Consider the following 26,827-nt stretch of genomic DNA (forward strand, 5'->3'; position numbering starts at 1 on the left):
CAGAATGACCATCTGAACGACCTTCCGGACAACCATGCTAGTCAAGGCGGGTGCAATGTGATTGGTTGGGTGGCCCTGCCATCACCCCACAATTGCCCCACAGAGGAAGGCCCAGGCCACCCTCTGCAGGGTGATTGATGGTGAGGCTCCATGATCTATCACCCCGCAGAAGGAGGCCCAGGCCAGCCAAGTGATTGTACCCCATGCCTGTCACCTGCAGAGGGAGGCTACCAGTGGCGAGGGTGAGGGGGGCAGCGTCGCACAGATGGCAAGCAGTGGCAGTGGCAGGGGGAGGGCCAGCTGCCGGCAGCCGGGGGGAAGGAAAGCCCTGATAGGCCCTGACCGCCAGCCAGGCGTAGGGATCCTACCCAAAGGGTCCCGGATTTCAAGAGGGCACAAGCTGGGCTGAGGGACACCCCCCTCCCCATGCATGAATTTCATGCTCCGGGCCTCTGGTTCTCCAATAAAAAGAACCAGAACTCCTTGGAGAAATGACTGATTCCAAGACAGGACCAGGAAACATACAAAATGAACCAAGAGTATCTTTTAGTTCCAGAAAGTAAATAAGTACTAAAATAAGAACCATACACACACACACACACACACACACACACACACACACACACACACACATTCACCCACACAATGATGAGGGCACATGAAATGGACACAGGAGCCAACTGAAAGAACTCCTAATGGCCAAAGCTGGAACAATCAAAGCAAAAATAAAATAGTATTAAAGTATGAAGTAAGTATTTATATGCACATACCAATAGAATAATTAACTAAATAATTTGAATAAAATAACTGGAGAAGGAAGAGACAAATCTATGCAGAAGAATTCCACATAATTTATGTAGCTATTTTGCCCTCAAGGAGGTAAAGCAAACTCCCCACTTTCAAATAGTAGCTCCCTTCAAAGAATATAATGCCGGTTTGGTTCAGTGGATTAGAGCCGGTTTTGTTCAGTGGATAGAGCATCGGCCTGTGAACCAAAGTGTCCTGGGTTCGATTCTGGTCAAGGGCACATACCTTGGTTGCAGGCTCCTCCCCAGCCTGAGCTCTGGTCAGGGTGCATGCAGGAGGCAACCAATCGATGTGTTTCTCTGACATTGATGTTTCTCTCTGTCTTTCCCTCTCTCTTCCACTCTCTAATAAATCGATGGGAAAATATCCCTAGGTGAGGATTTTTAAAAAAAGAGCACAGTGTGGAAAGTGGGGCAGTGGCGGGGGGGGGGGGGGAGGGGAAGAGTACCTTTACAGTGGAGAAACATGGTAAACACTGCCTCAGCCAGGTGATCAAGGTCAACATCAACAGTCATAAGTCATGTTGATCAAATGATATGATATGATGTGGTTTTTTCCCCAAAAAACTTCAATATCTTATGGACTTAAGAAAATTTGTATAGATGCTCTTTCTGATGGTTCTCCCATTCGATCTCTCTCTTCACGTAAGTCTAGAAAAATGAACAACCCTTTGGGCATCAATTGTATGAGTATACCATGTCTTAATGACCCATATATACTAAATTTACTACCTGGAATTACCTTGAACATTCATACCTTGTGTGATTATTTTTTAGGGTGTTTCCTACACTTAAAATGTTTGTCTCCCTCGCACTTTTTCTAAGTTCAAAATCATGATCATCTTTCATGGTTCACCTCAAATATTTCCTCCTCAGGGAGAACAAGCTGCTCATTTCTCTGAAAGACGTAATAGTGTGTCCCTCCATCATCTCATGGGCATAAACCAATTTTTTATAAATGCTGTTTCTAGATGTTTACAAGCAATGTTGTTTATAGACATTTCTCCTATTGTGCTGTAAGCCTCTTAAGAGTAGGGTCAATATCATGGTCCCTCTTGCTCTCACACAGTTTCTGACATTTATTTATTCAACAACCATTTATTGCATGTTTACCATTCAATACCATTGAATGAACAGGAGGGAGGAAAATTACAGAGAAAAAATAACAACTAAATATTAATACTGTGGAGCAAACTTTCCAAGCCAGGAAAGCTCAAGGGAAAAAATGAGAAGAAAAATATTGATACAGGTCAGCTTTACTGAAAATATTGACAAAAACCTTCTATCACAGAACTGATTTATTTTTCCAGCCAGTGCATATGCTTCTAAGTTAAAGGTCTCTGCTCTACCACTTCACCCATTTAATGTGATCTGGGACCCCTGTGGTTTGTGTATAGAAAGCTGGTAGACTCTGGGTGAGTAAATAAATCTAAGCAATGTTCATTTTCAAAAGAAAACATGAATGAGCAGTAAGAATTTAGTGAAGTAAATAGACAAAAACTTTTTTTAATGGCAGAGGTCTGAAGTTCAACTCACAACTGACATGCCACTGCATGGGTTCTTAGGAAAGAACTTTGCTTTTGAAACTTTCTATTAAAGCAAAACATGTTGCTATCTCAATGTGTATATACATTCAATTTATTTTGAATATTATTTTTTGTGTGGCTCTCTTGATATACTTGTTTCTTATTTCTCTAGTATAGTTTAAATTCCAAATTTCAGAGCATCAGTGCCAAAATGTATTTTTCATTACCCTTGTCAAACAATTTCTGATAGGGCAATTTTAACTCGATAGGTGCTCCATTCAATTCTGAGGTCTTTCTTTCCCAGATCCAGGCCTCCTGGTCTTTCCCACCGAAACTTCAAACTCTCTTTACATGTCATGACCCATCATTCACCCTCAGAATGCAGGAATGATTTCTGATTTTAAACAAGGATATTGAATGCTCAACCCAACATTTTTTAATTCCCCAAAACAATTAACTTCATGAAAACTGGTTCTTTCATACCAATGTTTCAGAATCACAGAAGGCTGTTTAATAGTATTAAGATTCCAGTATATATTTCTAAATTGCCTTGTGGCTTTATTGCTTTGTTTCCAGTGCCTTCTACTCTAATCTGTCATTGGCCACCTTTCCTGAACGCTTCCAAACTCTTCCTGAAAAGCCTGTTATGCCTTCACACCTGATGGAGCAAGCATATGGACTGACTCTGCCACTTTATTAGGGTCCCCATTCACTTTTAATAAATGCTAATCCGTTTCCATTTGTAATTGTAGGGCATACTAAATCTATTAATTTTCAACATGTTTCATGTAAAATGTCAGATTAATTCTGAAACAATAAATACTACATGAACTGTTAATATGACTACAGATTTTAAGATCCCGGTATGGTAGTGTCTAAAGCATTCCAACATGGCATCAGCTCAGCTGACTTCAAATCCTGGTTCTGCCACAGGTTAGGCAGCCTTCAGCAATATTTTTTCTGGATCCCTGAGCATCATTCATCTGTCTGGATATTCTCTGTGGAGCATCTCTTGCGTGTCATGTACCAAGGTCACACTGACCTTCAAATAGGCTAAGCTTCCTCATCTTTAAAATAGAAAGAATAATGCCCATCTTGTAGGATTGTAAAGATTAAATGGCTCCTCCTATACATGACTTCTCACCACTTTTACTCTACTCCACCACCACTATCTTCCCCCACTTTCTTGTCCCTAAAGGATGATCTCATTAAGCTTCCTTGCTGAAGCTCTTCAAGATGAAATGACCTTTTAGAATCAGACCAGGCCAGTTCAAGGAAGCCACACTTCAGCCAGTTATTTTGGAGGCTGTGTGGCCCTTGCAAAATCAAGTGAACAAGGGCCCTGATTCATGACACACCATCCACCATCCAAAAAAATGGCTGGGTTTCCTCCATCCAATTGCTTATTCCTCCCACGTTATCATTTCAAGGTGCCCAATAAGAAGGAAATGACACAGTATCTCCCTTTTTATTGGAGTGAAGTTAACTCTTCCGTATTAGTTGCTTGGAGATTCCTCATGCATTGTTCATTAAAACCAGAGAAAGACGGATAAACGCATCTGCATTTAAATCTACATTCCATGAAGTGGATCCACTCCCAAATACACAGCTGTTTGGAGTTATTGGTTGTCAGACTGAAAACTGAAGAATGTATTTCTAAAGGTGTTAGTGTGTTGAAGTATAAAGTGTTACTCCGAGAAGACTCAAATGTTCAATGCTATGTGTATTTATTCCTAGATTCTGTTAGAAGTTGTGTAGCCAAGTTGTTCTTCACCTGCTCCCTGAAGGGCCATTACTGCCTGTACAGTAAATCCAGTTTTATTCTCATCAGCCAAGAACCTCAGCCATGGATTCAGATCATGTTTCTGTTTCAGCAGGTGTGTATAAGCTAAGTTCATCGTGGCTCCTTGGTATGAGTTTATGATCATTTTTACTGAATTATTATTTGACCAAATTTGATATGTAGGGAACAGCAATACATACTCATTTCATCACTAACTTTTAATAAGGATTTTTTTAATATTTTAAAGTATTAACTCTATAGGCTGTTGTCTTTTCTTATAAAAAGTTCTGGATTACTAATCAGGAGACCAATCCTATTAATATCTATAATAATATAAGCATAATATGCTAATTAGACCAGACATCCTTCCAGAAGACCTTTCAGACGAAGCTGGGGCTGCAAGGGCTGAGCCCCTTGCATGGATTTCGTGCATCGGGCCTCTAGTTTATTAATAAAAAAGGAGAATAAAAGGGAAAATACTTTTTTGTGAAACAACAAAAATACCAGCTTATTTGGGGGAAGAACTTTCCTAATGTAGAGCTAGCCTTTATTTATAGTTTTTCAATCTCCAGTTAATTTTCATGTCAGCACATCCTTTCAGACATTGTTAAAATACTGGAATGCTATTTTTTCCACAAAATATATCACTATAGGTAAAATTTCATAACAAGAGACTTTCAACTTAACAACTAAAATTTTGATGAAAATATTTTAGCATTAAAAAAGATTCTTATTTGAGCTAAGTAACAAAATAAACCTATAAATGAAGTAAATCCAGAACATAGAAGCATGGAACAGAGTGTGGAATCTCAGAGGGAAGGTGGGGGAAGGTTGGTGGGTGGGAGGTAATCAACCAAGGACCTTGTACACATATATGCATGGCCCATGGACACAAACAATGGGGTGATGAGGGCTGTGGTGTGGGGGGGATGAGCTGGAGGGGTCAATGGGGGGAAAAGAAGGACATATGTAATACTCTCAAAAAAAAAAAAGAAATGACATGAAGGCAAAAAAAGATTCTTTTATGGAAATATTTATCTCAAATGCATTAAATTTTAATGTAAAATTATAATATCCTGTATAATAAAAGGCTAATATGCAAATAGACCAAATGGCAGAACAACCAAACAACCTAACAACCTGTCACTATGACGTGCACTGACCACCAGGGGTCGCGCACGGAACATGGTGGGTGTCAGCAGAAGGTGCAGAGTGCGGAACATGGCAGGCGTTGGCTGCGGTGGGATGGTGGAGCAGGTGAGTGGGGGCACCAGACCAAGGTGGGGTGCTGGTCACTGTCATAGGGGCGAGCCTCTGAAAATTCTTTGCTCCCACGTGCCGTGGTCCCATCTGGTGCTTGCACCTGCTGCCAGCACCAGCCCCGCTCACACCTGCTGCCAGTGCCAGAGCCACTGCTTGCACCTGCTGCTGGCGCCCGGCACAGGCCCTGATCGCCCCTGAGGGCTTCTCCACTTCCTCCTGCTCCTAAGGGGTGATCGGGGCAGCATCTGCCACTCACACCCGCTGCTGGCGCCAACCCCAATCGCTCCACGCTGTCAGCGGGTGTGAGCAGGGCCAGCGCAGTCAGCATGTGGGAGCGGTGGCAGGAGCGAGGCTGTAGGCAGACAGGGGACCAGGGCTGCAATGGGAGGGACTGGGCAAGGGTGTGGAGGATGGGCAGAGACCCGCCCCTGTGCCCACCGCAGCCTCACAGCCCACAGTTCCTTTTGAGGTGCATGAATTCATGCACTGGGCCTCTAGTAGATTATAAAGTGTTAGTAATACAAGAGACCTTAGATATCATTTTTACTGATAAGAAAATTGAAGGGCAGAATTCAGACCACCTGACTCCTGATCCAGTAGTCTTTTCATTATTGCACATGTGTTAAAAAAATAAAATTAATGGATGCAGGCAGGTACAGAAAGGAAAGGAGGGAAAAACAGAATTCAAATGCTGTAAGATGCTTAAAAATTAGGCCAAGTGGTAAGATAGTTTATTTACTGCTATTAATATAATATTTCTATTATACCCCCTACAAAAGTCACAACCAGGCAGTTATATTTCATAAATAAAAGCAGCTGAATGTATCATAACCATAGAGACAGCTTAGACATGCCTTAAGACTATCTATCACCTTTTCCTGTAAGACTTAATAACTCACAACTCATGTTTTGATGTGAATCGAGTTGTATTGGAATACAAAAAAGAACATAGCATTAATTATTGTTCCATTTCTTAAAAGAATGACCTTATTTTACTTTGCTTACAGTTTTCAAATAGTTTTCATCAGTGATTTTGTATTTGGTTTGATCTTTGGCTTTATTCTTAACAGTTGTCAGTTTTCTGAAAACAAACCAAGAAAACTTGCTTTTATTTTTGCCCCTTTATCTTATTTTATTGATATAGTCTGATTCTTTGTCTTTTTCTTTAAGCAAAATCGCCCAAAAGCATGTTTATTAGTATACTGCTTTTCTTCTTTGTTCATTTTACTGTAATAGTTCCTTTCTTTTTCCATAGCTTTGATATTGTGTGGTCTGGATAAGCCCTGACTTCACAACATCAATAAAAGATTTGAATAAAAAACAAATCTTTGACTTCATGATTACAAACCCAGCCTTGTATGCTGGCTAGACTCTTTCTTCTGTCAATTTAACAGATTCATGGAGCTCTCTAACTCACTGATTCCAGTCTAAACGCTCCTCTTTAGATTGATGATTTATAAAATCAGGCTCTGCTTCTCTCTTTTTTTAAAAAATATATTTTTATTGATTTCAGAAAGAAAGGAAGATAGATAGAAGCATCAATGATGAGAATCATTGATCAGCTGTCTCCTGCATGCCCCCTACTGGGGATTGAGCCTGCAATGGGGGCATGTGCCCTGACCGGGAATCCAACCTGTGACCTCCTGGTTCATAGGTTGACTCTCAACCACTGTGCCACACTGGTCAGGCTCTGCTTCTCTTTAAATGAAAAATCATGTGCTACATAACTTTCTGGTAATAAATAAATTCCCAGATGTGTCCACATTATGGTTGCATAATCAGCTTACCTGGTACTGACTCTTAGCCTTTTTTAACCTGCAGGCCACTTAGAGTATAAAGTTCTTCACCTTTCCCCACTCAGTACAAGAAGTAGCTCATCTTTATAGTAATGACATATTTCTCGGGAAAAAACTTACTAATTTTTATTTACTAAATAGAAATTTCTTAAACAAACTACATATAGAGTTTCATAAGTCAATGCTTGGATGTCACTGTCATAGAAAATAGGATTTATAAGCCAATATCATAATTTTGTCATACCTCAACATAAAATACAATACATACATGGTTTTGTGTGTATATAAATAATATTTTATGCTCTCTGTTATGTTCTGTATGTTTTTATAAAATTGTTCCTTTCACTTGAAATGCTTACATTTAAAGTTATAACATCACAACATGTAAATAAAAACATAATAGATTAGTAAATATACAAACACAATTTAAATTTTTTCTTTGAACTTTTTGTTTTCATTAGCTTGAATGAAATATACATAATGTGATTTTCTTTACATTAACAATCTTATTATCTAACACTTAGAATATCTTAAAGTTCCAGGAATATCCATCCATTATACATTTTAGGATTAAAAATGTTTTTTGTTTCCCACACATCTATTCACAATGTTCATATTTGAATATGTGCAAAATGAACACTCAATTATTTAATTTCTAGTCTTCATAATCTACTCTTAAATTTGTGCTTTAGATTTAATTTTATACATTAATTCTCAGAGCTTTGAAAAATAAATATTTATATTGACCATTTTCCAATTAGGTAACATGCTTGGGAAATGATTGAAGTAAATACTATGTTACGAAGATTAGGCATATTTATAGAGATCAATGTCAACTGCCTTGAAAATCTTATTCAATACTTTTAATTTTTCTATTAAAAAACAAAAAGCCTAAAATATATCATATGTTCAATCTTCAAGGTAGCTTTGTTCTTCTATTTAAATTTAAACCATGTTAAAGTTCAAACCAAGCCCAAATAGTGCACTGTAGCCAATCAGTCTTGGTGAGATGAGAGACAACATGTTTTTCTCACTAATGCCCTTTCAGAGCCTATTTCCGGAGCCTCTGTCCATCCAGAGCCGTTCTGTGCAATTTCTCAGATCTTTGTGGGAGAAGACCCAGGTAGAGGGTGCTCACAGCTTTGAAACAGCCATGCTGGAGTCCACATTTCCACAGCAGAAGGTAAATGCTTCTTTCCTGGGTTATGTTATTTTAAACTAAGATTCAAGATTATCTTGAAGCAGTTTGCCTATTTCTCAACAGTTCCATTTTTCCTTCTCTCCTTGATCTTCTTTTATTATTTTAAAAAACACTTATTAAGTAATATAGCACCAAATTTCATGTGGTGCTACATGGCCTCAGGGTAGAATGGTGTCAGTAGACAGGGTCATTGCCTATTGTGACTTTGTTAAATCAACATTTGTGAAGTGGGGCACGACCATAAGAGAAAGTGAAATAGAAAAGTTTATTACTCACAGGTCCTGGAGGAAGTACACAGCAGGCCTTGAGGGGCCACTTGGGGAGGTTAAGGGAAGGTGCAGACAGAGAGAGGGAGAGAAAGAGACAGACACACACACACATACACACAGAGAGAGAGAGAGAGAGAGAGAGAGAGAGAGAGAGAGAGAGAGAGAGAGAGAGAGAGAGAGAGAGAGAGAGGCAGGTTCTGGGACACATACCTTTATTTGGGTCTTGGGAGAGAGTACTTTGGGTTTCCCAGGCTAAGGCCAGATTGTCCAATTCAAACCAAACAGAGTGGGGTTTTGGTAAGCCCATGAAAGTCTTATCTAAGTTACACCCAAGGAGAAGGCCCTGGGAAGCAGGGAAAGCTTGATCACAGGGCTTCTGGGGAAATCATAGCAGAAACTTACATTTGCTCATGACTCTGTAAGCTGTTGTCTGGAACGTGCACTTGCATTAGGTGGCCAGTGTCAGTTTAAGGCCCCCAAGGGCTGCTTGGTCAAACAAGATGGATGCCAAGGCAGCAATACCCTGGAGTAGCTTAGCTAAACATTGGCACTGTAGCTTGAGGCTCACAGACTGACATGGTACAATCCACTAAAAGCTACTCAAAAACTACTCATACGACATGGAATAGAAAACATTTTATAAAAGAAGACCATGGACTCTAGGATCAAAAGGGAACGAGCACCATGAACTGGGCTCCAGGTTTTTCAGTGCCTTTTATTTCTTCCTTCCAAACTTCCTCTCATGCCCTTGTCCTCTGCAATCACCACAAAGCAGGAAAAAAAAAAGAAATGAAGATAAGGTGAACAGGAAGAGAGAAAGCATGGTCAGGGAGAAGGAGCTGTGCTGAGGCAGGCAAGTATGACTTGAGACCCAGAGCATTTTAGGAGTGTAGAAACAGAGCCATAACTCTCAGGACACAGTGGCCTGAGACCACCTCAGCAGGCCCCCAAACTTGAAGATCAGAATGTGGAACTACATCCATCCAATCAGTAAAGTGAAACTGGACATGGATGTACACTGATGTGGTCAGTTCTGTGTGTGAGAGAAGTCACAGGCCCGAGTGTAGAGAGAATGATTGGAGGAAAGCTGACTGGAGGCAGGAAGACTACCTAGGAAGCTGTTACTGTAATCAGGTAGGAAATGAAGGCATGAATCAAAGCTGGACTTGTAGGAAGATGATGGATGCAAGGTTCTTAAAGAGGTAGAATCAACAGCACTTGGTGCCTGATAAGGAAACTGGAAGAACCAAGGATGACTCCAGGCGCATTGTGTGGGTAAACGGATGATGGCTCCATCCTGAAAAAGAGAGACCACAAAGGAAGCCACTGTGGAAAAAGAAGGTAAATCATTCTGGTTTACATATTTGAATTGAAGTTGTTTGTATAGGTAACCATGTAATGATGGTGGTTGAAATGGATCTCAGGAAGACCAGGACTGGAGGTATGGGTTTGGGAGACATAAGGTAGTACTAGACATTATGACAGTGGATTGAATCACTCCGGGGAAATAGAATATGTACAATGAGAATAGAGATTGGTTATTGATCTCTCCTTAGCAAATATTACCAGCTTCTCTAAGCCCTTACTATGCTCAAAGATCTTGACTATTCTTGTTTTACCTTTAAGAAAACACAGTAATAACCATTGGATGCTTACTAAGCAAACCAGAGGTTATAAGAATACATATAGGATCGTGGTCTTGTCTTTGTTTTACTATTGAGAAGGGGAGTAAACATACCAATATTAAATAAACTCAGAGTACAAACAAGTAGCAATTTAATCAAAAACTGTTATATTGTAAAATTAACTCAATACCTCTAAAGTGCTGAAGGATTGTGAAAGGATGACAAATGGGTCCGATTAATCAGAAGTTTAGGGTAAGACACTGAAGACACATTCAACTATTGTATCACTATTTTTGGCTTTGGTTTAAGAATTAGGTATGCAGTATGTAAGAATAAAGGAAATGCCACAATTGCACCAATACAAAGTAGAATGGAATTCTTTGTATATTTCACTCAAATTTTAAACTGTGTATCATGTCTGGAGACAATGCCTCAAATTCTTATAAATTTTTCATTGTGTACTGTATTTTAACTAGAGGCAACTAGTAAATTAGAACTTGGCATGCTGCTTCGAGTCCTAAGAGATTTTTTAAAACTTGGCAGATCAGTTTTGTGCATGCGCACAGTATACTTATTCATATTTCTTCTATTTTACACAAATAAATAGTCCTCTAGAGAAAATTTAACTGCAAACCAAAATGCTTTCAAATTTTTTAGTTTTATAATTTGGTTTATTCATAAGTAATTGAAAAAGTCTTTAACATCTAGAATGTACATATTTGGCAGTTATCTGTCTGGTTATTTCTCAATCAAACTGATTTTCTTCTATTTTTTATGAAGTGTTGTGCCCACTAAACTCAAAATTGCTGTGAGAATGGTCCAAAGACTGCTTTATTTTTATTTTTTTTTTTTTACCATATGTACACTGTAATATACGCTGGTGATTGAAAATGATGAGCGTTTCTGCATCAGCTGCGGTAATGGAGTTGACACTGTGGCTAAGTGGATTTAGAAAGAAGGAGAAAACTCCTGAGAAAATGCCTCACTCTCTAGATTATGATGCTAGAGGGCTTGTTCTTGCTGTTGCCTTTTAATAAAATTCTGGAATTTCAGAACTGGAAATCAACAATATGATATTTACTAACTTGAAAAGTGCTTGAGTGCAGGGATTACACCGTTTTTACTATTATTTTTCCAAAGTCACACAGTGCCTGGTAGAAGCTCAATATATAATGGGAACTAACTGAATAAATAAATTAATCTTGTCATTTCCTGGATGTTAAAATTGGAAGCAAAAGGGCCTGGTGAAGGTCGTCACATAGCTAGTCAATAGAACTAGAGTGCAAAAGATTGTCTTTTCCCACCCTAGCTGGTTTGACTCAGTGGATAGAGCATCGGCCTGCGGACTGAAAGGTCCCAGGTTCAATTCCAGTCAAGGGCATGTACCTTGGTTGCGGGCACATCCCCAGTGGGAGGTGTGCAGGAGGCAGCTGATAGATGTTTCTTTCTCATCAATGTTTCTAACTCTCTATCCCTCTCCCTTCCTCTCTGTAAAAAAATCAATAAAATATATTTTTTTAAAAAAAGAAAAAGAAAAAAAGATTTTCTCTTCCCCATGCAAAGTGTGTGGTGGGTCTGGATGGCTCTCCAGAGCCGCAGTCCTCCATGTGGTGGATTAGAATTCCAGGTGCATCTTCTGTTCTGTGTTCATCTTCTGGCAACTCAATATCAACATTTGCATCTACAGTCACCACGGTGGAGGAAGACAGAGAACTCGGAGAATCACAGACGAACTTTTAAAAGTTTCTGACTGGAGTGACCCATCCCTTTTCATAGTTCACTGGTGCAGTGAAAGCTTGGGTATTGGGGTGGGGCAGGAGAAGGGTGGAGGGGGTTATTGGCGGGAGCTAGAAGGGGACATCTGTAATACTTTCAACAATAAATATAAATAAATAAAAAATAATAAAAAATAAAATTAGTGTTTTTAAGAGTACCTACCAACAGGATTGTAATGATCAAATAATACATACAAATAAATACATACAATTCCTGTATAACATAATAAATACCAAATGTTAGCTCTTAAAAAAAAAACAAACAGATAAGAGCATGATTATTGCTGCAGGGATAAATTAATGGTAAAGAATAAGGATTTCAGAAATAGCCCCAAGCATATACAGACACTTGGTAGATTTTTTTTTAAAGGAGAAGAAAATGAAATATTTTCAAAATAGTATGGGGCCAGGTGACTTTCCAGATTCAAAAGATAAAATTAGATCCCTCCCAGACATTATATACATACACTGAGTGACCAGATTATTATGATCTCTGAACGCATAATAATCTGGCCATTCAGTGTGTGTGTATGTGTATATATATGTATATATATGTATATATATGTATATATATGTATATATATGTATATACATGTATATATATGTATATATATGTATATATATGTGTATATATATATGTATATATATGTATATATATGTATATATATTAGAGGCCCGGTGCATGAATTCGTGCATGGGTGGGGTCTGGCCAGCCTGGCCAGGGGGAGGGGATATGGGAGGTTGGGCAGCCTGCCTGCTGGTTGAACTCCTGGTCAAGGGCACAATTTGCATATTAGCCTTTTATCATATAGGATATACACTAAGGGGCCAGATTATTATGCGTTCAGAGATCATAAAAATCTGGCCACTCAGTGTAAATCAATTCCAGATAGATTAGAGGCCTAAATGTAATCAATGAAACCTTAGAAGTAGAAGAAAATATTGAAGTTTACCTTTATGACTTCAGGATAAGAAAGGATTTCTTAAGACCTAAGTGAATAGAAATCATGAAACACATATGAATAACAGATTTGGCTACACAAAAAGTTTAAATTTCTCTATAACAAAACATACCATAACAAAGTTAAAAGGTACGAACAAGCTGTAAGAAGGTATTTGAAATATGTATAACTCACACACAAAAATCTTCTATAAATCAACACAGAAGAGACAAACAACCGAAGAAAAAATTTAATGAAGAACATGAACATAAAATTCACTGAACAGGAAACTCAAATGACCAAAAATGTAAGATGTTTAGACTCACTAAAAATTATTGAAATAATTTATTTGAAATTTTTAAAATGATAACCCCATTTTACAATGATCAAAAACTGGTGAGAGGGTGGGGGTAAGAAGGAGAGATCAACCAAAGGCTTTGTATGCATGCATATAAGCATAACCAATGGACACAGACACCAGGGGGGTGAGGGCATGAGTGGGAGGGGGGGCATTGGGGGATAAGGATACATATGTAATACCTTAATCAATAAAGAAAAAAAAAACTGGTGAGAATAAAAAATGGTGACAATAAAAGTCTTGGCAAATACATAAAAGAATGAGAATGTTTATATACAATAAATGAGAATAAAACAGGTTTGCTTATTTAGGAAAAAAGTACTAGTATTTGAGAAAAAATATCCTATATAATAAAAGGCTAATATGCAAATTGTCACCTCTACTGGGAGTTCAACCAGTGGTCAGGGTTGGCCGGCCAACCTTCTGTGTCCCTTCCCTCCAGCCAACCCAGCCCAATTGGCCCCAATCAGGGCAGGTCGCTGGACCCCACCTGTGCACGAATTCGGGCACTGGGCCTCTAGTATGTAATAATTAAATCAGACTCAAATATAAATATACAGTGTATGTAATAAAATATATAATAATTAAATTAGACAGCTAGCTGACAGTCAACGTGGGTGAGTAACTAGCTTTCCAGAAGTCTTCCTCTCATTTAAAGCTTATTTTAAAAAATGTTTAAGCATCCCCTCCAAAGGAGTCCCCTATCTAGTTAATTAACATTCATAACATTATATTTATCTCCCCGCCATGAGAACATTTAAGTTCTCTGTAAACAGAGTTTAAACATTTTATCAGAGATGCATCTTTCTTTCCATAAAGACGTTTTTTATTATAATGTACAAAAATGTTCTGTACTAGACAAAGTTTAAGTCAAATTTTCCTTTACAACCTTTTTAAAAGAGCAATCTGGCAATAGCTGGTTATATTATAAATTCATTGTACCCTATTATCTTGCAATTCCTTTTCTAGGTAGAACTCTCACATACTTGCATTAGGAGAAATGAACAGATGTTAAGTGAGCACTGTTTGCATATATATATATATACACACACACACACACACACATTTATATATATATACACTGAGTGGCCAGATTATTATGATCTCTGAACACATAATAATCTGGCCACTCAGTGTATATCCTATATAATAAAAGGCTAATATGCAAATTGTCCCCTCGACCAACAGGCAGCCTGGCCAACCGCCCATGTTCCCTCCCCCTGGCCAGGCTGGCTGGACCCCATCCATGCACGAATTCATGCACCGGGCCTCTAATATATATATACTGAGTGGCCAGATTATTATGCGTTCAGAGACCATAATAATCCGGCCACTCATGTGTGTGTGTGTGTGTGTGTGTGTGTGTGTGTGTGTGTGTGTGTATATATATATATATATATATATATATATATATATATATATATATATATCAGAAGCAATGAAAATTAACATCAGCTCTAACCGGTTTGGCTCAGTGGATAGAGCATCAGCCTGCAAACTGAAGGGTCCCAGGTTCGATTCCGGTTAAGGGCATGTACCTTGGTTGCAGGCACATCCCCAGTAGGGGGTGTGCAGGAGGCAGCTGATCGATGTTTCTCTCTCATTGATGTTTCTAACTCTCTATTCTTCTCCCTTCCCCTCTGTAAAAATCAATAAAATATATTTTTAAAAAAAAAAATAAAATTAACATCAGTAGAAGAAAGAAAAAAAATGTTGTGGTATAGTCATGTTTGTTATACAGGCAATAAAAGGGAATTAATTAGATCTATATGTAGCAACATGGGATAAATCTTGAAAACAGAATATTGAGTTCTATTAAGAAAGTTGCAAGAGTATGACATGAATAGTATGCTAGCTTGCATAAATTTTTAAAGCATTCTAAGCAGTGTTATGCATTATTTATGGATACATATATACTTGTGATCAAAATATAGTGCCATATTTAAACTCACACCAAATTCATGATAGCATTGCCTCTAGATAACAAGAAAATGGGGGAAAGAGGGAGGGAAGTGTTACTGGGAACAAGATTAAGGAGTTCTCTATTTCATCTGTAATTTTGTTTTTAAAAAATCAGAAGCAAAATATGAGTACTAATTTGGCTGACAAGTACATGAGTATTTGTTACATTATCCATTTAATTAATTAAAATTTAATTAAATTTGTAAGTAATGTCTAAGAGTTGAGGATTGATAGATTTGACTCCATAAAAATATAAAATTTATAAAACCTGTGTATACAATAACTTAAATGAAAATATGTATTACAGCATACAAGGCAAAGTTTAATATCCTTAAGGTACTTAAGCTCATTCAAATTAGTCATCAGGGTTGGTCAAAGGTATGAGCAAATAAGACTTGAAGTCCAGAAAAAGTATTCAGTCTCATTAGTAGTCAAGATATAAACACTGAAATTAAAGTAGAATGGCCCTTTTTAATTCATTTTTTAAAAGACAATAATCTCAAAAAAAAAAATCTCAGAAGTAAACTTTCTGAAAAGAAACTGTTATTGATAAAATGATTTTAGAAAATGTTGGCTTAAATACAAAAAGTATATTAGTGGTTCAAATAACTTTAATAAAACCAAAAGAAGAATTCTGTGTAAAAAATTAATAATAAATAAATAAATAAATAAATAAATAAATAAATAAAAGACAATAATCAGTGTTGACTAGAAAGGCAGTTCAGACACTCTCACACATTTCTAGTTGAAGTGTAAATTATTTCAACATTCCTAAAATAATTTAGCAATGCTGATCAAGAGTCTTAAAAATATTCATATCCCGCCGAAACCGGTTTGGCTCAGTGGATAGAGCGTCGGCCTGCGGACTGAAAGGTCCCAGGTTCGATTCCGGTCAAGGGCACGTACCTTGGTTGCGGGCACATCCCCAGTAGGGGGTGTGCAGGAGGCAGCTGATCGATGTTTCTCTCTCATCGATGTTTCTAGCTCTCTATCCCTCTCCTCTCTCTTCCTCTCTGTAAAAAATTAATAAAATATATTTAAAAAAAAAAAAAAAATATTCATATCCTTTAATACAGTGATCCTATTTTTAGGAATCTAAAGAAATTATCTGAAATGTGTGCAAAACTTAAGACACACATACCAAAGTATTATGGAGTGATTTTTAAATAGCCTAAATATCTAAAGATAGGAGAAAGAGAGTCTTAGATATAAATGTAGAAATATATAGATATAGCTAGAGATGGGAGAATTAAAGTAATATATTCATCTATATGGAAGAGTATTAAGGAACCATGCAAATTATGGGAAATGTTTAATGACATGAAACTATATTTACATGAAATACCACATTGCAATATATAAATTTATTTATATAAAGATTACTTAGAGGATTGTCCACTAAAACAATCAAAAGGAAATATACCCAAATGTGAGCAATGGTAAGCTCTGGTTGATGGGACTAGTATTTTCTAAATCTTCTCTAAGAAGTATGTATTTCTTTTGTAATCAACAAAAAAAAATTTCATTGTACAAGTACCACTTTTAGTTGTACTGTTTTATGTAAGGAAATGTAAATGAGCAGCTTACTTAAATAAAGAAAATTGCACTTTAAGATAATCAATTTTCATTATAAAATAAGGATTTTTTAAAAGGGTAGAAAATCCATTGATTTGTTTAAGAAATGGGGAGAATAGCCTTCATGGAGTAAACAGAGATACAGTTAATATTTCCACCTTTCAGAGGTGCTCTGCTCATCAGAGGACCAGACAGTAAGTTGACTAGGGAATTGCTCCTGGACTAGAATTTGAGAGAAAAGTCTCCTTTATTGACACACATGTTCCAGTTCCCAAAGCCTGGAGAAATTTTATATGCCATAGAGATGAGGTCTCAAGACTATGCCCATTATGGAAACAACAAAAAAAAAATTAATTTGCTGCTGAAACAAAATGGGCCCCATCTGGCTAACATTTGGAGATTTGTTTTCAGTCCACATCGCTACGAACACACTTGACAGTTCCCAGAGTAATTGGCAGTTCTGTCCAAGCCCAAATAAAACTAAAGCAGCAATTCTGTGTGGAACAAAAGGAGACCCGATGCTCCCTAGGCTTAGATTGAGTGTTTTGAAATACACTGTTAATACAGCACTTTAATAAATAAATGCGTAAGGAAGTAAATAAGAAAAGGGCTTATTATATAAAGGCTGTTAACCATTCAAATTCTTAGGAGAAATTTAAGTCTACAAGTGTGATGTGAGTGACAAATGTTGCAGGCCAGCCTCAAGGGAGAGCAGTGTGCATGAATCATGGTGTTGGAGAGAGGTTAGCTATGGTGAACCTCACTTTCAGAGCAAGCTAGATGGGAGTGCAGTAAATGAGAATTTGGTTTGGGATTGCAGAAGCCTAGATGGGGATGGGGACCCCTGGGCTCTGAGCCCAGAAGCAGGAAAATCTGATAGGCTGTGTCTAAAAACTGAAGGTGAGTTAAGGAGATTAAAAGAATCCTATATAATAAAAGGCTAATGTGCAAATCAACTGACCAGCAGAATGACCGATCAATATGACATGCCCTGACCACCAGGGGGCAGATGCCCAATGCAGGAACTGCCCCCTGATGGTCAGTGTGCTCCCACAGGGAGCTCAGCCAGAAGCTGGGCTCGCAGTTGACGAGCACAGTGGCAGTGACGGGAGCCTCCCGTGCCTCTGCGGCACTAAGGATGTGGGGAGCAGGCCTAAGCTGGCAGTCAGACATCCCCCAAGAGGGCACAGGCTGGGCTAAGGGACAACCCCCCCTCCAGTGCACAAATTTCGTGCACCAGGCCTCTAATATGTGAATAAGAGCCTATTCAAAGAAGGCAGGCCAAAGGGTAATTCCATGGATTAAGGAGTGAACTGCATGAGAATGCAAATCATGTCAGGAAACTGAAGGCAAGGGGGTTAGGAGGGCAGATTAAAGGTGGGGGGGGTGTGGCTGCAGATGCCAATGTCTGGGACACTCCTGATGAAGAGCGAACTGGTTGGGAGGCTAGTGGGCATTAAAATACAGAGTCTTGGTTTTTTAAAGAAAGAGGAAAATGGTTCCATGTAAAGGGAATGACACCAGCAATGACATGGAGGAGACAAAAAAAAAAAATCACAGTACAGATATAATAAATGTGATCCTAAGTTCATTCAGTCAGCTAAAAATATTTGAGGGGAATGCCTGCTCTATGCCAAGCACTGTGCAGAGACCCAACATAAGCCATCATGCCCTGCCCTGTTGGAGACAGTAATATACAAGTAAATAAATACACAACTCCACTCTGACAGAGACTATCCTATATAATAAAAGCCTAATATGTTAAGTGTCCAGTCATCCAGTCGTCCGTTCAACCAATCAAAGAGTAATATGCTAATGATATGCTAAGGCCACTCAACTGCTCACTGTGATGTGCACTGATCATTGGGGGCGGGGGGCAGACACTCAATGCAGGAGCTACCCACTGGTGGTCAGTGGCTCCCACAGGGGGAGTGCCACTCACACAGAAGACAGGCTCATGGCTGGTGAGTGCGGCAGCAGTGGCAGGAGCCTCTCCCGCCTCCATGGCAGTGCTAAGGATGTCCAACTGACAGGGAGCGGGCCTAAGCTGTCAGTCGGACATCCCCCGAGGGCTCCCAGACTGCGAGAGGGTGCAGGCCAGACTGAGGGTTCCCCCCCACCCAGTGCATGAATTCCATGCACTGGGCCTCTAGTAAAAATATAATATAAAATGCCCAAAGAAAGTGATAAAGGGAGCATTTGTTGGATGCTCAGGGGAGGCTTCTCTGAGGTGGTGTCTGATGAGTTTTCCTGGCAGAGAGAATGTTTTGCACAAAGATCTTGAGATCAAAAACCAAAAGGAGAGAAAGAATAAGAAAAGCAAGGTAAAAACCTTGGCATATTAGAGCATTCTCCTCTGAATTTAAATCACACTTCCCATCAGAAAAATTTCTGAGCAGGCACCCTCCATGTTTGTATTTATTTACTTATAGATTATGTACATGTATTATTACACTCATTTCCATTATAAGACACATTCAAAAATGGAAATTTTAAAGCATGAGATGAAAAGTAAAGTGAAAGTTCTAATCGTTTCTTCTTCCTATATCACTGTGGATGGGCATGCCTGCCCGGCGGGAATTCGCTCCCCTTCCATCGCGTTGGAGGAAGTACAAGGATCAAGGTGGAGCCCAGTGACCAAAAGGGCAAGTGGAGAGTTCACCTGGGGGAACTGCCCTCGGGCCTCATAAGCCATAGCAAGGAGCTGCAGTTTTATTGCCATCTGTGGGAGTCCCTAAAGAGTTTGAGCAGCAGACACTACCCAGCTTGTCTTCAAAAGATCACTCAGTCTGCATTGTGGAGACTAGATCAGACAGGGGCAAAAGCAGAATCAGGGAGATCACACAGGAGACGACTGATGATCCAGATGAGAGAAGAGAGCAGCTTAAACTGGGATGGTCCCAGTCAGAATCGGATAAATGACACATCCACGTTTTGGAGATAAAAGGGACATAATCAACTAATGGGTGGGGTGTGAGGAGGAGGGAGGCTTTCAAACATCTTACATGGAAAATGCCTATGGAATGTTCCAGTGGAATTGTCTAGCAGGCACATGTGAAGCGGTTTAGGACAGAAATACAAATGAGGACATCCTCAGCATAGAGATGGTGAGAGCCTCAGGGAGATTAAAGCAACCTGGGAGGAGTGCAGAAAGGAAAAGGACCCAGTTCAAGAATCAACCCAGAGAGCAGCCGAGAGACAAAAGAAACCCAGGAAGTCACAGATATCAAGAGAATGTCCAAGAAAGAGTCAGGGCATGGATGGCATTCGGCAGCCAGATCAAGAAGATACGTACAGAAAAGTGTCCATCCATTTGGGCAACTTGGAAAGAGCAATTTTAATGGAGTTTTAAGGGCGAGGTGCAAACAGAAGTCAGTGGAGAAATGCTGGGAAGGAAAGAATGAGGAAGGAAACAGCATATGTAGAAAGCTGTTGTAAAAGTCTGGCGCTGAATGGGCTGGTAATGGAGGAAGTATGGAGATGGTTTAATATGGAAACCTCAGAGCATGTTTGTAAGTTGTTGGGATGATGCAATAGAGAGTGAAAATAGTAAGCAGATGAGAGAGAAAAGTCACTGCCTGCAGACCCAGATCAAGAAGGAGATTGGATGGTGGAAAGATATGTTAGTGCTTTTTGATGGCTTTTCATCTTTTTTGGTGAAATAAGAGGTGAGGCCATCAGCTAAAAGTGGGGTGGGGAAAGGAGGGGTAGAATGTAGGAGGTTTGAGGAAAGAGAATGTCTGAGATGAAATTCTTAGAGAAAGGAACCATGAACTTACTAGAGAAGAATAGCAGGATCATCCGGCTAATGAGGAATATGCATTTGGGATCTGAGATGATAGATTTAAAGTAATATGGAAATATGAATTTTCTCCAGCAATGATCAGCTGTGCAAGTGCTAAACTGAGTTTTTGTTGTTGTTGTTTTGTTTTTTGTTTTTTGGCTCAGTGGTAATGAAATGGTAAAAGATTTCAAGGATGTAGGTAGGAGGAGATCTATGTTTGAGATGATAGAGGGTAAAGACGCAGACCAAAAAGAAAGAAAGATTTAAAATGCTAAAGAAAAGTCTACACATAGGAAACCTGATTTGAGAAACATAAAGATGCATTTTTGAGCCCAGAAAAAAAAAAAGTTATTTTCTGAACGAAGAAGATGATGGATTTGTGCATCTTTGCACAAGAACCCTCTGCTTTTCCTCCCAGCTTTTGCTCTGCTAGTCCCCCTTGGAAACAAGCTCATTTATCACAAAGCTGGCCAAGGCTAACGCAGACAGACAACCGAGCAAGGGGAGAGAGGCTGTGACCAGGGCCGAGTTTACACCAGGCTCTGTGCGTAAGGCTTGCAATGCTAGGTAGCACCGGAGAGTATTAGCTTCAGCATGAGATGAATTTTTATCACAGTTTATGTAGTACCAGTGGACTCGCACTCCTCCACCAAAGCCTCGTAAATGTTCATCCGGGATTCATGTGATTAAAGTGCGAGGGGAGGCTAGAAGGTGAAGAGTCCTTGAGAAGTGGCACGCCTTCTGGAGACTTTTACAAGCACAACTTTTATTGATGCCTTGGGACCACTGAGTGTGAAAGTCCAGCCAAATTCTAAACTTTGCCTCCCAAAATACTCTCTCTACCTCCATTTGAATTCATTTTTTTCCCCTTAAGAGCTATACATTATAGCAATCTATAGGACCCCTCATTTAAACAATTCCTTACACACAACTCATTAAGTGATTGCATATGATTTTGTAAACACGTTGAATGTAAGTGACAGTTCCATTCACTATTGAAAAATTAGAAAGTTATTACCCTTATACTTGGCTAATTGATATACTCCACTCTCCACATACACTGTACTTCTGTTGTACATAAGCTTTTCTTTAAGAAATTAAAATTGGCATAAGAAATATTTTCTTGATTTATTTAACTCTTGGTTTATCACACATATTATATTGTACCTCCTTCAGGTTACACAAGCCAGACTGTCCTATAACAAAGCATGTCAATTTTACTACTGTAGTGAACATTCCTTCACAGTCAGCCAGATGTTCTGCATCAGTCAGGGAAATTGAAAAAAAAAAAAAAGACTTTAGAAAATGGTTACTGAAATAACTCTATTCCTGGGGGAACAGAGGTATGCAGTTCCTCTGAAATGTCTGCTAATCCAATAGTGGTTTAGGTTCTTTTCTTAAATAATCAATGCACGAGGGAAATTTTTTTCTTTTTCCCTTGACATGATTATGAATAGTGTGTGACTACTTACAAACACTGGGCACTGAACTATTAGAATAAACAGCACCTCTTTTCAAACAAGGTGAAAGTGTGGTCGTTAAAAGTTTGGGATCTTGGTTCAAATCCTGGTTCTACCACTTCCTAGTTCTTTTATTTAAGTCCTCTGCATCTCATCTTCTCTACCTGCTAAGTGCAGAAAATACTAGTACCCACTTCACAGAGGTTTTGTGAGATTTAGAAGCTATAACACATGTAAAATTCTTGGAACAGTGACTGGCACATAGTAAGTGTTCAATAAATGACAACTAATATTGCACTTCCTCTGCAAGAATCCCCCCGCCCCTGCCCAAAAAAACAAAATGAATGACAAAGGTTTTCATGAGAATGAGCTTTATTTTCACAACGGCCAAAATTTTATCTAGGCCCAGGTCTATTATAAAAAGAGACCACTCCATGAATGTACTCTAAATACATCCCAAAAGAAACTTGTAAAAATGTTTTGAGCAGAGGCTGTGTCACTAATATGTGAGTAGTCATTCAAAATTAACACCCATTTCAAAATATAAATTCTGGGTTTTTAAGCTAAAAAATCATAGCAATTTAAATATCTTGATACTAGACATACCAAGTAAGAGAACAGTGGCACTATTTGCTTTTATTAGAACCCTGAAAGTTGCATGTAGATTGGCCGACTTTGGGTTCTAAGAACACATTATCCTCTTCAAAGTCCTTGCAAGCCTATGGAGTGATCTCTCTCTCTCTCTTTTTTTTTTTTTAATTTGGCAAACCAACATTTCCTAGAGCCTAATTATTTTCAATACATTTTTGCATTTTATACTATTTTCAATATAATTTGGGGTTCCTATTAAAGACCAATCTAAAGGGAAGGGGACTCTTTTTTCTAAGTCCCCTGTCAAATACAGTGCACAGACTCACTTGATGCCTCACCCAGGGCCTGGCGGTTCCTGCTACAGTGCCCCTGCAGCCAGCCCACGTGGCTCATGCTGAATGTATGTCCTTTTCTTCACAATCTTTTCCCAGAGCTAATGGGAAGCATTAGAAAACCCCCCACTCCAGTGCTGGTCTCACTAAATAGTGCCCAGACCTTAGTGCATGCAGGACGCCCTGGAGAGCTTATTCAAATGCAAGTTTTCAGGGCCTCTGTGGAACTTGAGAATGGTACTCACTGGGGTGAGCCTGGGACTCTGAATCTTTGACAAGTAATCCAGGTGACTCTGAGGCAGGAGGTGTGACAGACTGCTTTTACAGAAGCACCAGAGGAAGGCAAAGGTAACTGGCATCCGGTTGGCTTGGCTTGATTCATATCTCCACCACTGATGTGCTCTGGTAATCTGAATAAATTGGTTGACCTCGCTGTAGCTCAGTCTTCATCTATAATCCAGGAACTAATCCATCTGCCTCATAGGGTTGCTAGGAAGGGGAAATGAGATGATGCATTTAATTAAACACCCAGCAGAGCACCTGGCACAGAATAAATCCCCCAAACAGCACCTATACCACCATTACTTCATAAATTCCTAGGCTGTGGTTCAATTTTCTCTTTTCTGGGTTTGTAACAATTTAGATATCTCCGTGGCTTTTTTCTGAATTGTATTCCATTTTCACCTCCTTTCTAAGAACTGAATGCTATGGTATGTCTGATCAGGGCCCGGTACCTCATTATAATCCTATGTGTGTGTCTAATTATTCCCTAAATGGGCACACCTCATTGCACGCTTTAATTTCAGCATCTCATTAGAGTGCTCCATTTGCCCACCTTGTTATTCCCCATCCCTCCACCAATGTCCCTTTTTGTCCTGCTCCTCCTTTCAGTCCTCACATCTTTTTATGTCCATTTCTTCATGCAGAGTATTAAATCCTTCCTTTTATGCTTCTCATTATTCCCTCCTTTCTGCACAGCTCATTACATCCTTCCATCTGTGAACCTCATTATGCCACTCCATTTTTATCTCATTACATCCTCATCATGCACATATTATTAGCTCCTCCATTCATGCATAGCACTGCATTCTTTCTCTCTCCTTCTTATCACAATCTGCCCTTTCCACCCTCCCCATTTAATGCTTCCATTTATAAATCGCATTACATCCCCTTAAATGCCTTTATCATTACACCCATGCATTTATGCATCTCATTACACCATTACCCATGCACATTTCTATGTGCATTTCTATTTGTACATCTCATTAGGGCCCCATCAGACATGCACATGTCATTATTCCCCTTTCAAATGTTCACGTTGCATTACATTTTGTTATGTTTGCATCTCATTACATTCAGTATCCCTAGGTTTGACAACACACTAACAAAAACAGACAGATAAGTATGTCACTTGCTTTTAGAAAATGAAATATGTTTCTCAGGCACCTAACATCAGTGTTTCTTAAACAAGTCATTCATTTCAGAAAGATATTTCTCTAGCTAGGAAACAAACAAAAAAAATGTATTTTGTATGCATAAAAAGGAGCTTCTTTGTTTGCTTTGTTCAAATCATCATCATTATCACTATTTTTTATTATTTCTTTACAGTTAGTGTAATTACCCATGAATTGATTTGGGGCAAAAACTCTCTGAAGGAAACAGCTTAGGAATCATTGTCATTTTACAGATTGAGCAGTGCATTGAAAACACTGAGAAATTAAGATGTTTCACAAGAACTCTAGTGAATGATGGTGGCAGGGTACAAACTCAGATCCTCTGGCTCTGAAACCTACCTTCTTTACTCCATACCACTCTGCAGGGAGAAAAATAATCTTACCCTAAGTGCTACTTCTGTTGTTTAACCCATTCTACAGCACTTCCCTAGGATAGAATGTCATGTCAGCCAACTGTATGACTGGTTTGTTTTCTAAAACAAAACAATAGAACATATTCCAAACATTTGACATTTCGTGCTCATCTGTCTCCCAGTTTGGAGATTTAGATTAAAAGAGGCCTTAATATGGCACTTCCCCTCCACCCAATAGGAATAAATGCAAAAATCAGGAGAAAGACATGGTCCTTTAATGACCTTCACCCCCAAGGAAAAATAAAGGGTCTCCTCCACAAGGGGGCGTGTGGGGTACCAAGGAACACCCCCACCACATGCAGAATCTTTCTTCCTCACAGATTCTAACCCCTGCCAGTCTCCTTGCTTCACTGCACTGTGTTCTCTAACTCACTTTTATTTTTATTAAATTCAGAAATAAATGACAAATTCAGGAAAGTAAAGACAGGTGATACCCATTCCCACCACAAGATAGAAGAGGTGCTTACATTTCTTCCATATTTACTTCAAATATTTCTCTTCACAAACAGAAGCTGTTGTGAATACGCTCCTGAGGTTGGTATTAGTTCCCTGAGTGTTTTGGGGTTTTACATGTGTTATCATATTTTGTGTATCTTTTGCAATATGCTTTCTGAACTTAAGATTATCTTTTACAAAATATATCTGTTCATACATGTAGAGTTAGCTCATTCATCTTAGCATCTATTAAGTTTTCCATTGTGTAAATAGGCCATAGTTCGCTTTATCCATTTCTCTACTAAGGGGTAGTTCAACTTACTATGTCTGTCTTGATCACTATTACTTTACCAATGCTTAGGGTTATCTGTTGAATGACTAAATGAGAATTTTGAAGTTCCCATGTCATGGGAAGCAATGCCTTCTACTTAAGTCCATGGTAAAGTCATGGTAGTTTGATCCCCTTTGTAACTGCTCCAAGTAATAAACTCATCAATAAAAGAATAGTTCTTAAAATAAAACTAGACTATGGCCAAATGTTGGCATGTACTAGTGCAGTAGTCGGCAAACTCATTAGTCAACAGAGCCAAATATCAACAGTACAACGATTGAAATTTCTTTTGAGCGCCAAATTTTTTAAACTTAAACTTCTTCTAACGCCACTTCTTCAAAATAGACTTGCCCAGGCTGTGGTATTTTGTGGAAGAGCCACACTCAAGGGACCAAAGAGCTGCATGTGGCTCGTGAGCTGCAGTTTGCCGACCATGGCCTAGTGTATTAAAATAATTGTACCTGAAAAGGGTGGTCTGATTCCCAGGACCTGGAATACTTCTTATGATAGCCAAAGGCAATAAAAATGGAGAGAAATGCAACAATTGCTACAGAAGGGTGTTTGATTTTTCTCATGGTTTAAGAAACAATGCTTTAAGAAGTCACTGGAGACTGCTGCAAGCCCCTAATGCAATCAGATAAATACATCTGTGGTCACCAAAAAGATGGTCTGTTTCAGACATGGGAAAGGGTTGTTGGATGGTAATTCTTCCAGAAACTTCAAAGCCTAGAAAGCCCTTTCATTATGATGTGGAAAAGAAATTCTTCATGCTGTGCTGGTGGGAATATAAATTGGACAGGCATTTTGGAAAGCAATTTATCAGAACCTAGTGAAGTTAAGGATATGCATAATGTTGCATTTTTAATGTCTCATGCAAACAAGGTTTCTGGAGCAAAGCAGATCATTATTATTATTTACAGCAAATCACCTCACCAGTTTCCCTTTGCCTCAGTTGCCTAGGACAACACTATGAGAACCAAATATCATCCTACACATTCTAGGGTCTATGTAGTTAGGGAACCCTGAAAATATGAATCTGGGATGTTTAAATAGGGGATGGACAGCTATTCCCACTCTTCTGCAAGAAGGGAAGAAAGATCTTTGCTCCTTTGGAAAGATACTGGTTTCCTACTGTGACCCTTTTGGA

The 26,827-nt window shown here is 38.9% G+C and overlaps 1 protein-coding gene across 3 annotated transcripts in view; it reads left to right on the top strand.

The window, feature by feature from the left end:
- VEPH1 (ventricular zone expressed PH domain containing 1) overlaps positions 1–26,827 on the top strand; it is a 213,032-nt gene that overhangs the window by 152,955 nt on the left and 33,250 nt on the right. For all 3 annotated transcript variants that reach the window (XM_080658193.1, XM_080658195.1, XM_080658194.1), the window contains 2 exons: positions 4,070–4,209; positions 8,223–8,357. In XM_080658193.1, coding sequence (XP_080514319.1) covers positions 4,070–4,209; positions 8,223–8,357 — 275 coding nt within the window. The remainder of the gene's footprint in view (positions 1–4,069; positions 4,210–8,222; positions 8,358–26,827) is intronic.

This window comes from Plecotus auritus (assembly GCF_963455305.1).
Source record: "Plecotus auritus genome assembly, chromosome: 2".
In the NCBI taxonomy this organism is placed as follows: Eukaryota; Metazoa; Chordata; class Mammalia; order Chiroptera; family Vespertilionidae; genus Plecotus; species Plecotus auritus.